Genomic DNA, 14,050 nt, shown 5'->3' with positions numbered 1-14,050 from the left:
TGGATTTTATTGGTTGACTAACATGGCTATTTCAGCACGGTTTATGACTCAGTGAATTTTAAATGCTAAGCAACCGTGATTTATTTATTGACAAAATGACTATGGCTTACTATGAGTTGCATCCAGGCATCAGTATCATGTAACTGATTAATTGAAAGCCCTATAAGAACAGTATTTGGAGACCATATTGAGCTGTCACTCATACACATATGAGTGGTTTTGATGGTCCACAGGAATTTCTATTTTGCCAACTTTGCAAAACACCACATTCAGAAAACAAATTGTAACATTTTATTCTGTTTGTCAACCACTTATTAAGGGATAAAATGATTTCCTTATATTACAGCTTTGTGATACAGATAGCCCTTAACTTACAATTGTAATGAAGTCTGCCCATTACAATCATTAAAGTTGTGGTGGTCATATAGCATGTGACTAACCTAATTTTACAACTTTTTTGGCAGTTATTAAGTGCATAAATGCAGTCATTAAGCAAATCTGTAGTTGTTAAAGGAACTCATTGTTCATAATAGTAGTAGAAGTAAAAGTCTGGTTTTCAACAAAAAAAAATTGTAAATCCTGATCATGTGAAAATGGGATGCTGCAAATGGTCATATATGCAGGCTGGTTGCCAAGTACCCAAATGCAGTCATGTGCACACCGAAGGGACAATGGCTGTCAGAACCTCGGAACTAAGTACTTTGGGGAGCATTGGTCATAACTTTCAGTGGTCTCTAAATGACCAGTTGTAAGTTGACTTCCAGCTGTATTACTGATAATGCCCAAACAACAAATCAAAAATGTACAAAGGAGTCTTAAAAATTTTTTAGTAAGACAATTCATTTTGGCAGAAGTTTTTTTAAAAATCTAATTGATAAAGGAATTAAAGTGAGGAAATAATTCTGATTTCCCAGGTCATGAACTTTTCTTCATGAATGATAAAACATCTAAATAAGTACATCTTAAAAACATAACATTAATCAAAAGCTAATTAATAAAACATTTTATGAAAGTATACGTACATAGATTGTGTGCCCTGGTGAACCAGGAATACTGGATCCAGGCCTAGAATAAATACTCTCTGAGGATGTCCGTGTAGGCTGTAACGGGGAGGGGGAGGAGAAACACTGTAAAAACTTGGTTGGGTTAGATATCCTGTTTGGAACATTCAAAGCAAAACTCATTTTCAAATGACCATTTTTTTCTTAAAGTAAAATTCAGGGAAAACTTTTTGGCCTTATGAAACAGATTGGATTTATCTTTACAGAGAAGTTACCCAGCATTATGGACTGGAAGAGTTTTTTATGCTAAGTCCTACACAAGAAGGAGTAAACAACACCAAAGTTTTAGAAGACAATTATTGCCTGCTCCTGCAAGTACAGCCCAATACTTTAGGCTGGGAATGTCTTTTGAAAAACTGATGAATTAGGAGATTTGGCAGGCATTTCTCTTTTGGATTATTTGTTTTCTATTCTTATTCTAGTCATGCCATGGGATTCCCTTAACTGATCCAGAGGCAGGAGGAGAGAAACAACTGGGTGGTGTTTTTCATCTCCTTATGTCTTTTTAATGATGTGGTGGCATCATTCAAAGGTCTGCTTAGTTAAAATGAGAAATCCAGATTGTTTTCTGACCACCTTATCCTAGTTTTATCTGTTTCGTTGGGATATATCAGTGATCAATGAAAGAAGCAAACTAAGAAGAATTTTTAAATTGCACCTGAGCTGAGTTCTTTCTTTTTAAAAATATAATTATCCCTCTGCATTAGGAGTATCATGGCTAACTAAGTTCAGGGTACAAAACCCTAGATCTGCCTAGAAGCAGTCTCACTTTACAAGAAGAAGCATAAAGGGAGCAATTCTCCCACATCTCCCATTATCGGTCTGTTCCTTTCCCCAAACTTAAATTATCTATTGTGTAAACGCCCATATTTTCCAGAGTGTGTGGTCAAAAAAATATGGGCGTTTACATTCCGTGCATCTGGATGGTATCAGGTTGGGGAAGGCAGCTCATAAGATTCCTCAACGCTCCCCTCCCCAAATAATTTTATTCAGAACTGGAATTTATATCCACAGATTTTACAGTTAAAATCACGTCATAAAATGAAAATTATAGATTCATTTAGAAATGCACATGAACCAAGAGACATGAAGGTACTGCAAGACAGGATAGTGTTTGCCAGGATTGTCCCATTACACATTTAACCAAGATAAAAATGGGGCAAAAATTGAGTTATGTTTCAGGAATACACAAATTTAACATACAAAACACACGAAAAAATCTGTTAAAATAAATAAAAACAAAAAACTTGTATTTTATTGCAGCAAAATCAAATCAAATCCTGGCAATATGACTACACTTTGTTTTTCTTTAAAAAGCATGCACAAATATATTCAACTGAAAAACAATTGTCAAAGAAAAGAGATGAGCATGCATAAATATAGTTAAAAAGATTTGCAAAATATTCAGATTATCTGAACAGAAGAAGATTTATCTTCCACAGAACGAAGTACTTGCTAATCAATTTCATACTAGGAGTTCTGCTGAACTAGAGTCAAAATTTAAAAGTTTCTTACCTGATGAAGGAATATAACAATTTAACTGGATATCTGAACCAATTTAAGTCCTTTTAGGGGCAGGACCCATTTGTATTTAAACAATACATTATCTTTTGCTGATTATACGGATTTGGAGGTTTGATTTACCCCGCTCTGCTGTTACTTATTTGTGGGAGAGGGGTAACCTTCTTTCATCCCCAGTAACTTCAACCAGGGAACCAATGTGACAATACCACCGAGGTCAAATGAAGCCAACAATCTCTTTTCCACTGAAACAGACAGATGGGATGAAAATGTTCCCACTATAAATCCAGCTTGGCCACCAAATCCCTCTTCTAAATTCCGAGCAAAACACCAGTGTTGTTTATTTGCCTCATAGTGCAGTAGGATCCAACAGAGCTGGATAGGGAAGACTACAAAGTATCAACCAATCCCCTTGCTAATATATACACATTCCCTCCCTCAGCAAATGTTCTTTCAAGGTCCAAGGAATAATCAGAATAAGTGCTTTCCTTTTTTTTCCTGCTTGAACCAAACACCATTTATAATTAAACTCCTGCTGAACTTTTCTTTGTTTCTCACTGGCTAGAAACCAAAGATCAAGATTTGAAAAAGCAAACATTATTAATTCCAGGCATTACTGTGGAAATATTTGCAAAGAGATAGGCAGTAAGTATATTTTCCTTATTTTGTAAAAGATAATAGACCTTCCAATTTTTGGGGTGGGAAATCCAATCCCCAATTTCAGCAAATTGCTGTTTAGTTACTTTTTCTTTAAAAAAAAGGGGGTAAAAAAAGCAAAAGAACAAGGTATTCTTGCATAATAGTCCATAACAAAGAACAAGATGATCTTCAGAGGCATAAGCCAGTATTGAGAGACAAAATGAACATGCCATAAAATATATCAACAGCATATTTGCTTTTGGAAAGCAAGGGTTTTTTTAAAAAAAAAATATTGCTATTGTGTCATATTTGGGATATTTTGCATACAAATACTTGTTGCCTGTTGCAATAATACTATAAGATTATACTTTTCATTTGCTTTGCAACGAATTCTTTCCCCCCCCCATTATCACACTAATGTTATCTGCTGATTAACTTTCTATTATTTTGACCTGCAATTAACTATTTGATTCTTCTGTCAGTTATGTTTTTGGCTTAACTTATTTGGATATTATTTTTGATTCAGAAGAAAACATTCAGTTTTATTGATAAATTTCTAAATATGCAAAGTTTTAAAAATCATTTCTGCACTGTGCAAAATTTGTGGTTGCTTGTTTTAATTACCTCTTCCTAAAATGTTAACTCTTATATTCATTCATATTAAACTTCAGCTAGAAAGCCATTTCTTTTAGTCAAATTTATATAATGTTCTTTAAATTATTTTTCCCCAAGTATTTTCAATTAAAACTCCTCTGTATGTGAAACCTAAACAAGTTTAAAACTTTAATGTCCCTCAGGGGAAATCAGGAGATTCAGGCAGATCAAATGAGCACCAAGACTTATTACAAGGTTAAGCTTTCTACAACAATCTGAATTACTAAAAGTGAAAGGAAATCAGTGAGAGTTAAGAAGGAATTCAAGGTGGGCTAGACTTAGATATCTTCTGGGTATGCAGGGACTCATGATTGATGATGCATTTGACCACTCCCTCGGGTTCACTCTGGTCATCACCTACAATGTCATTTATATCCCATGGGGAAAATGTTTCTCTATTTTTTAAAAAATGAATTTACTTATAAGCATTAATTTGTTTTGTCTGACTTATTTCCTAATAGGTGCAACACTAGCAAATGAAGAATGTCTACCATATAATACTGAGTGACACATTCCACTGGAAAAAAACCCTTTTCTGAATCTTTTTTAATGGTATCAGTTTTGCAAATGTATGGATACCAATTGCAAAATCCATTTAATTAAATGTAAGGAACGTTGAGTAAGGTATGACTGATGTAAAAATAAATATGCATATACAATAGATAACATCGAAGGAAAGAATATCTCAACTTGCAACATTAAAATCAGTATTACATAATGTTTAACATTACGAATATGAAATGCCAATTATTCAAATGTAAAATAAGGCATGTACAATGGAAGTGCACTGCACATTTTCTGACTACATTGGTACAAATCTGTCAATATTGCTCTTTGTTCCTTAGACTGCTGATCTATAAATAAGGGCTTAATTGTGTTATCCATTAAGTAGCTCTACAGGTAGTCCTTGCCTTACAACCACAATTGGAACTAGAATTTCCATCACTAAGCAACATAGTCATTAAATAAGTTGTGATCGATTTTATGACTTTTTCCTCCATGGTTGCTCATGGTGGTTGTTAAGTGAATCACATAGTCATCAAGTGAATCTGGTTCCCCATTGATTATGCATGTTGGAAGCCCCCTAGAAAGCTCAAAAATCACATTCCCCCAAGACTCTGTAACCATCAAAAATATGCGCTGGTTGATAGGAGACCAAATTCTGATCATAGGACCAAGGGGACACTGTGACAGTCATTTTTTTCAGCACCACTGTAACTTCGAATGGTAGTTAAATAAATGGCATAAGTTGAGAGTTACCTGTATTTGTTGATACTTTTTATATTTATTCCATTTGTTGTCATGATTTTGATCTATCTCTTCACAATATTTCATTTTTATACAAAAGAATCCCCAAATTTCTTTTATATATTGGGATAAATTAATTTCTATACCCACATTCCACTATCTAAGGCAGGGATCCCCACTACTGGGCCATGGTCTATTCAGAATTGGGCCGTGTGAAGACGTGGAGCTCAACCTAAACAACCAGCAGGACTGATGGGCAATCACACATGTGTACCCTGGCCCGCTGCTCGTGCAAGTCAAGCTGTGTGAAGGCATACTGGCCCACCACTTGGCAAGGGCTGGGCATGCGCATATATGGTCCTGTTCTGTTCTTTCCCCCCAGCCAGGCTGCCAAGCCTCAATGTTTGGGTATCGCTGATCTATGGGAAGGTTCAAGGCAGCATACAAGGGTTTCTTTTCACATCCATGCCCTCCTCTCTCCACCATTTTTGGGCTACTGAGTCAGTAGTAACTTCTAACTATTTATTTTATTTATTTATTTTTATTTGTCAATTGCTTACAAGATAATAGGTATAAATCTATACATAGTTAAGAATACATGAAATGGGTACATATAAGAAAAATAAAAGAAACAATAGGACAGGGATGGTAGGCACATTGGTGTATTTATACACGCCCCCTACAGACCTCTTAGGAAAGGGGTGAGGTCAGTAGTAGAAAGTCTAAGGTTACAGTTTTTGGGGTTTGGGGAAAAAACCACAGAGTCAGGTAGAGTATTCCAGACATGGACCACTCTGTTGCTGAAGTTGTATTTCCTGCAATCAAGTTTGGTGTGATTAACCTTGAGTTTGTATCTATTGTTTGCTCTTGTGTGGTTATGATTGAAGTTGAAGTATTCATTGACAGGTAGGACATTGCAATGTATGATTTTATATACCATACTTAGATCAGACTGAAGAATGCATAATTCAAGGTTTTCTAGGTCTAGAATTTCAAGTCTGGTGGCATAAGATATTCTGAAACGAGTAGAGGAGTGGAGAACTCTTCTTGTGAAATATTTCTGGACTTTCTCAACTGTGTTAATATCAGATACGTAATGTGGCTTCCAGACTGATGAGCTGTATTTGAATATTGGTCTAGCAAATGTTTTGTATGCTCTAGTTATTAGTGTAATATTACCAGAGAAAAAGCTACGTAATATTAGGTTAACAACTCTTGATGCCTTTTTGTCTATGTAGTTACAGTGGGCTCTAGCACTTAGGTCATTTGAGATGAGTATTCCAAGATCCTTGACAGAGTTTGGATCATCAACAAGGTCTTGACTATTCCGCCTGTATTTTATTTTCTGATTTTTTTTGCCATTATGTAGGACAGAGCATTTATTTGTTGAGATTTGAAGTTGCCATTTGTTTGACCATTCTGATACATAGTCGAGGTCTTTTTGAAGGGTAACGGTATTGTCTGTGGTGTTGAATAGCTTTACATCATCAGCGAAGAGAACGCAGTTGCTCTTTTTTTTTTAAATAAAGTTTTATTTGGGTTTTCACACATACAAAATACAAGTAAAACATCTTTTTTGAAAATAGCATGGTCCTGGGTTGAACTTCTTTATACAGACACAAAACTCAATTTCATGCTCCTTTTTGTATTCTATTCCATATCTTATACTATTTTACATTTTCTGTATAGTTTTCCCCCCTCTTTTAATTTTCTCAATTTTATTTTGATTATCTCATCTCAATTCAAATCATTATATTTATACTTTTGTCTCTTCTGTTTCAATTTCATATTATCTTTTCTCATTAAACAAATTTTCTCCTGTAGTTACTAATTGGAGTATGACACCTTTATATCTTTTAATTACATCCATTCAATATATACCTTAAGGTTATGACCTTCAATATAATACATAATACATAACTTCCAATCGAATTCTGCTTGGTACATTCTTATAATACACACTATATTCTTTTTTTAAAAAAAGATTGTAAATATATGTAATTATAAACCCTCATTCCATTTCAGTTCAGTTCTATCATTAATAATCATTAAAGTCTTAAACATCTTTGACACTTCTTTTCAATTAAATATCATACTTCCTTAAAAACACATATAATCTCCATAATTAATTTTTCCCTTATTTCTCTTCACATATGTTTTATAAATCATTAAATATACCTTTTGTTACATTTATTTATTGACAAGCATTCCAATGAATTACGATAGCTATTTTATCAGACATTTTAATCATACATTGTTTCATATTTTCTAAAATTATTTCTGCTTCTAATATAACCATACTATCTTGTGTACCTTTGCAGAATCCCCTTTTCCATTAAATTTTCACCCATTATCTCTAAATAGGCCCTGTTTATATTTTGCTTCTGTCCTTTATAACTTCTTTTCCTTTCTTTCTTCCCTCTTATCTTCTCCCTCCCCTTTTTACCCCCTTGTCTCTCTAGTTCTAATTCTCTCTTCTGCATTTCCCTCTTCTGTTGCTTTCTGATTTTATACTTATTTTTCACTCCATTTTTTGGAGTTGTTTTTCCCAATCTTAAACTTTCCATTCTCTTTCCCCCCTTTCCTTTTTTCCCCCCATCTAAGATTACTTGTTCATTAAAGATGGGTTCTTTTAAAGATGTCGCTATCTTCTTGTTCTGAAGGCATTTCTTGTTGTTTCTCATAAAAACTGAAATACGAAGCCAAAAGAACCTCTCCCTTCTTGTGCATGTTCTTTGTACTTTTTAAGTTCCATTTTCAGTTTTAAACCCAATTGATTTTAGTCATTCCAAACAATAACCAAGAATCCAGAAATCATCAAGTAATCCAGATAGTCCTGAGTTATATCTTCTTATTTCTTTTTCGACTTTTTCTTCCTGGGGTTTTTGTTTCGATATTTCAGTTAGAATGTATCTTTTGGAAGTCTTGTTGAGATTTTGCTGTAAGTTCTTTTTTTAATTCCAGACAGTCTCTTCCCTTCCAGATCCTTATTCTTTTTCTCTCCTTTCCTGTTTTCAAAAGCTTTTAATTATCCAGAAATCTTTATTATCCCTTTGATTTTTTATTTTCAGCATTAAATGCCTATTGATGTCAACGTGGATTTTTTCCCCAATTTCTTGCTTAAGTCTCTTAGCTGTCAGTATAGGAAAAGGAGAAAAAAAAACCCAAATCTTTTCCCTTTTCTCTCTCCTTCGCAGCTAAAAAACCTTCTTAGGGAACAATGTTATTGTTTTTTAATAGTTTCAATTCCAGGGTAATTTATTTGTTGCTTTTGCTGTTTGACCCGATCAACCAAAACTTTCTCTTCTTATGTTCCTCCTGCACATTCTTTTCCGGTCGAGTTCTTCTTTGTGGTGGCCATTTCTGACCACCGCAGCAACCGCCTTTGGGAAAGGGAGTAATGGCCAGCTGGGGAGGAGAGATGCGGCTCCCCTCAACCCTGCAGGCAGTCTCCCCCCTCTTCACCACCTCTACGGGGTGGCTTAGCCCCAAAACCAGCCGGCTCAGGGCGCTCCAGCGGCGAGCACAGATTGAAGCCTCACAGAGATGAGGTTTCGGTCTGTTGCTGAAGAAGCTCAAGAGAACGCAGTTGCTCTTGATATGATCACAGAGGTCATTTATGTAGAGTATGAAAAGAGTTGGTCCTAGAACACTCCCTTGGGGTAGACACCACTGTTGACAGGTACAGAATTTGAAAGGGTGCTCCCAATTTTGACCATTTGTTGTCTGTTTGATAGGAATGTTCCTATCCAGTTATGCAGGTGTCCAGAGATACCATAAGATTTTAGTTTTAGGAGTAGTTTGTCGTGTACCACTGAATCAAAGGCTTTACAGAAGTCTATGTAGATTGTGTCTATTGCTTTGCCCTGAGTTGTATAGTCCATATTTTTTTGCAGTGTAAATTTCAGATTACATGATAGTTTTTTCCTAAAACCAAATTGTTTATTAGAGAGTAGGTTGTTTGTTTCTAAGTGGACGATGATGGATTGGTTAATAATTGATTCCATTACTTTACAGGTGACACAGCATAAGGAGATTGCTCTGTAATTTTCAACTAGGCTGGGGTCTCCCTTTTTGAAGATGGGGATGACCATGGCTTGTGACCATAGTTTTGTCAAGGAGCTGGTCCTGAAAGATTTTTCAAAGATTATGCTTAGAGGTTTGGCTATGGCAGTGGGCAGGTTTTTAAAGAAGTAGGCACATATTCCATCTGCTTCAATAGATAGAGATGGTTTTAGATTATGTTGTGCTTTTTCAACATTGTCTTCTGTAAAATTGATATGCATTAGATCATTGTAGTTGTCTGTGGTTCGACTAGGGCATGATCCATTGCTGTTTACAAATACTGACCCAAAGAATGTGTTAAAGAGGTTGGCTTTAATAGTGTCATCATTGCAGTCTTTACCATTAGGTACTTTCAGGGGTGGGATGGACGTTGAGTCTTTTAGTTTGTTGTTTACAAAATTGTAGAAAGCGCGGGTGGAATTGGTGCGTAGAAGGTTTTCTTCTTGTTTAATGTGATACTTGGTGCATTCAGTTTTTATCTGGTGGCATAAATTTTTGTATCAGCTTTTGAAGTTGACAACGTGACCAGATTTGTTTTCCACCAAAGTGATTTCTTTTTGGATTGAAGCTTCCTTATTGTTTTGGGTAATTTGTTTTTTTCTGGTTTGGGGAGTTGCTTAGACAAGTACATGTAATTTTCTTGTTTAGCAGTAATTTGACACTGCCTATCTTCCTAGGGCTGAGACACAGTGACTGGCTCAGAGTCACCTAATTGGATTAATACTTATAGAATGTCTAAAATTCAGTCTCCTGGCTTCTATCCTGGTGCCTTTAACTATTATACTTCACCAGGGGTCAGCAACCTTAAAACTCAAAGAGCCATTTGGACTCGTTTCCCACAGAAAACACTGTGAGCCACAAACCCATTTTGACATATAAAATGAAGATAACACTGCATATATCGTTTTTTATCTTTGTGCTACGTATAAAAAAAAACTATAGTATTTATGAAATAAAAAGCCAAACTTAAATTATCCACCTGCAGCAAACAAAAAATTCCATCTATTTCTATGTGCCATCATCCTCAATAAATTGTGTGCTGATGGGTGTCGCACATTGGCGGTTATAATGTGTATTTTGAGTGACAGGGAGCCACAGCAAAGGTTGAAAAAGCCACATATGGCTCCAGAGTCATGGGTTGCTGATCCCTGCACTACATTGTCCTCCTCTTTTCATCTTTATAATAACATACAGGGGAAGCTGGCTGGTCCAAAGAGATTAATTCCATGGTAAAATGAGAATGTGCATCTGGGTTCCTCAAGTTTTAATCCAACATCTAAATTAGTATACCACATTGACGCAACATTTTTGTTAATTGTTGCATTTAAAAGTTGGCATATTTATATACAACATTATCCCAAGGAACTCATTTTCTTGGTAAATAAAAAGCAAAACTGGTTCATATCTCAATAATGAGCACTTTATTCTGATACTGATTTTGCCATGCAGAGATTGTAATTTACACAGATAATCTTTAAAAAATGAAAACAAAACAACACTGGAGCCATCCACATCCTTCTGTGCGAGTGATGTGATGCTGTCCATCTCTGAACTGGAGATGTTCAAGTTATGGTCTGGAGAATTATATAGGGCAAGTCCCCTGTATCAATAATAATTCCTTGAACATCAAACCAACTGGATGCACTACTACTATAGATATAAGGACATTGATCCAGCACAGTTTACAGTACCTGCTTTAACGTTTTGATGGTGCTCAGTATACAAGATGGTGAAAACAGCTGGAGAAGAAGGAATAGCTTGGTTTGTGTTTGCAATCATACTGCATTCATATATAATTAACGTAACAAGCCCAAAGAACAGCTTCTTAAATACAGAAGAATGTGACTCATACATGCACAAGTATATGCTTAGAATAAAATTACTTTTTAGATATATTTTTTCTTTTACAGCAGGACCCTCCATCACTTCAAGATCTATATCAGTTTTATATGACACAAAGACTACAATTGGAGATACCAAAAATATTTCTGAGGCAGTTTGAAGAGATTTTAAGTACAAGAAGGATGTAAGACATTTGCCCCCTTAATCATTTCTAATTCTATTATTTTTAACTCAAAAACAAACAAACAAACAAAACAAAACAAAAACCAACATTAGGGCCTACCCACTCTGGAGTAACTTCTGAGAGCCACAAGAAGAAAATTAGCACTTTGTTTTTTAGAGAGGTACTGGTTTACAGAAACAATTTGATGGCATCTTTTTTATATAAGTAGCTTGCATTTGTCCATAATGCTAGGCTATGACTGATCTTTATGAAGATGTACATGAATTACAACTACATATTGCTAAATGAAATATTTATTAAGTGAGTTTTGCCCCATTTTAAGACCTTCCTTGCCATAGTTGTTAAGTGAATCCCCATTGACTTTGTTTGTCAGGAGATTGCAAACCACATGACCTCGGGACCCTGCAACTGTCATAAATATGAGTAGGTTACCAATTGTCTGAATTTTGAACATGTTATTGCGGGAATGCTGCAATGATCATAAATGTGGAAAACAACAATTAATCACTTTTTTAAAGTGCTTCTGTAACTCACTAATGAACTGTTATAAGTTGAGGACTACCTGTACAGCAGGGAGACTTTAGTCTGTACATTCTTGCTTCCTCTACCAATTAACCTCTGTGAAAACTAACTTGCTTTACGATAGAGTTTAAAAAACATTTCATACCCCAAATTGTAATTTTTTAAAATGAGATTCCACAAAACCAAAGAAAGAAACCAATGAAGTGAAATATCTTCCTCAAAGATAAACAGTCCAGTTGCCTTTTGAAAAAGCAGCTGTGAGATAATTTTTTAAAAGATGAAATCCTAACATAGCATTTGGTGCCAGGAAATTTTGGTGACAAAATGGTAAGACTGCCCAGGTCCCAAGAACAATCACATTATGGTAAGATTGGCAGAAAATACATTAAATAAAAGATAGATAGATAGATAGATAGATAGATAGATAGATAGATAGATAGATAGATAGATAGACAGATAAGATAGATAGATAAAGATAATTTTTTTAGTTGATCTAAAAAAGCAATTAGAGTTTCTGTAGCTATATTTAATAATAAAATAAGAGACATGACCTGAGACCAGATGTTTCAACTTGTCACTGCAATGCTAACTATAATTTAAATATTATATATAATAAAGCTACTGTATTATGCACAACAAAAGCATCAATAATCTTTTATGCTCAGAGTAAAACAGCACAAGAGTCACATTCAAAAACCATTTTAAGAAAATGACAGGGTGTAGGAAAGGAATTGAAATCTATATTTCTAAATTTTGTTTATCTATATAAATGCTTCATGAATAAAAGCTTACACACTTCATTTACAAGTTCTGCTCCTACAATCACACTTGAACTTTCCTTTGAATTTTACTTTTTGAAAATGTACAAAAGCCATCAAGGAACTTTTGACATTATGTTTAATTTGGTTCTTATTGTATTAGTTAGCTTTTTAAAATTTACACCCCTATTTAAGAAATTATGAAATGAATCAAAATAATCTACATTAGTTCCTTTACTTATACAGGTAGTCCTCGATTTACAACTAAGAATTGAGCCCAGCATTTCTGCTACAAAGCAAGACAGTTGTTAAGGGAGTTTTGCCCCATTTTACAACCTTTCTTGCCACCAGTTGTTAAGTGACTCACTGCAGTTGTTAAGTTAATAACACTGTTGTTAAGTGAATCTCGGGTCCCCATTGCCTTTGCTTGATGTAACGTCAATCACTTGACCCTGGAACACTAAAACCATCATAAATATGAGTCAGTTGCTAAGCGTTTGAATTTTTATCGTGTAACCATGAGGATGAACAATTGTAAGTGTGAAAAACAGTCATGAGTCACTTTTCTCAGTGCAGTGTAACTTTGAACAGTCACTAAACAAACTGTTCTAAGTCAAGGACTATCTGTATAAAAAAATAACATTTTGTCCTGAAATTTAAGGTTGAAATCTCCAGGCAAAGAGATCCTCAAACTAATCAAAGTTACAAATCAAATCAAACAAACCAATTGATGAGCTCCATATTACTTTGAGTTTAACAGGCCCACTAGGCAAACTCATATTTTCAGCTTTTTAAGTTCCTTTTATAAGGCATTAAACATTGAGAACCTTTGTCAGAGAAGATTACAGACTTCGACTATACTCAAGGAAGTATTCAATTTCAAGAAGTAGTAGTTTGCATTTATTTATCACAGAACAGTAAACAGTGAATATTTGTTCTCCATTGCATATAAAACTTTTCTGAGAGTATATTTTACAATATGTAACAATTTTAATTGCCGTCAACTATTTGATTTGAACAGCAATTAAATAAAATGGGCATGCAATACATATAATCCATGCTATCATGCTTACGCAAAAATGCATACGACTGCAAACAAATATATAGAACTATATAATTTGTGCACAAAATCTATTACCCTTGAATAAAACATGTCAAGTAGTTGGGGCTAAATATATTGCTTACTTAGTGTTACCAAAATGGGGAGTATGTCAACTGAGTCAACCTTGAAAACTGGGAGTTTAAACTGTGGAGACTAGCTTGAGAAGCATTGCCTAAATAAGTATGTAAATAAATAAAATAGGTCACATGACTGGAACTTTGATATTTAAGCATAGGAATGCCTGTTTCATCACTAACTAGACTCATTGAGAATGAAAGTAAGAGTAGCTATATTGATTTTAACTCCCTTCTTATAGACAAGAAAGATAATAAAGTGGAAGGGAAATGTTAATTATCTGAAGTGGGCTCCACTATTTATGTATAATGTCTTGGTATAAATAAGGGACTGAAGAATGTCGTTTCTGCCCAAAGATGATTTGCTGCTTTATTTTTCT

At 34.7% G+C, this 14,050-nt stretch overlaps 1 protein-coding gene across 40 annotated transcripts in view; it reads right to left on the bottom strand.

The window, feature by feature from the left end:
- Positions 1-14,050, bottom strand: part of ABLIM1 (actin binding LIM protein 1) — a 200,855-nt gene that overhangs the window by 41,856 nt on the left and 144,949 nt on the right. For 22 of the 40 annotated variants that reach the window (XR_015743487.1, XR_015743486.1, XR_015743485.1 and 19 more), the window contains one exon: positions 1,023-1,100. Coding sequence is in view for 36 of the 40 variants with exons in the window: in XM_087932695.1 (XP_087788821.1) it covers positions 1,023-1,100 (78 nt within the window). In the remaining 4 variants the exon portion in view is untranslated. Of the gene's footprint in view, positions 1-1,022; positions 1,101-10,879; positions 10,928-14,050 lie in introns of all 40 variants that reach the window. The other 18 variants (XR_015743484.1, XM_087932686.1, XM_087932701.1 and 15 more) reach the window with 1 other exon arrangement.

Source organism: Pseudonaja textilis, chromosome 4, assembly GCF_049901715.1.
Source record: "Pseudonaja textilis isolate UNSWEBS1 chromosome 4, rPseTex1.2, whole genome shotgun sequence".
Taxonomy (NCBI): domain Eukaryota; kingdom Metazoa; phylum Chordata; class Lepidosauria; order Squamata; family Elapidae; genus Pseudonaja; species Pseudonaja textilis.
Note: the sequence above shows the minus strand (reverse complement) of the source record. Positions and strands in the feature narration are given on the sequence as shown.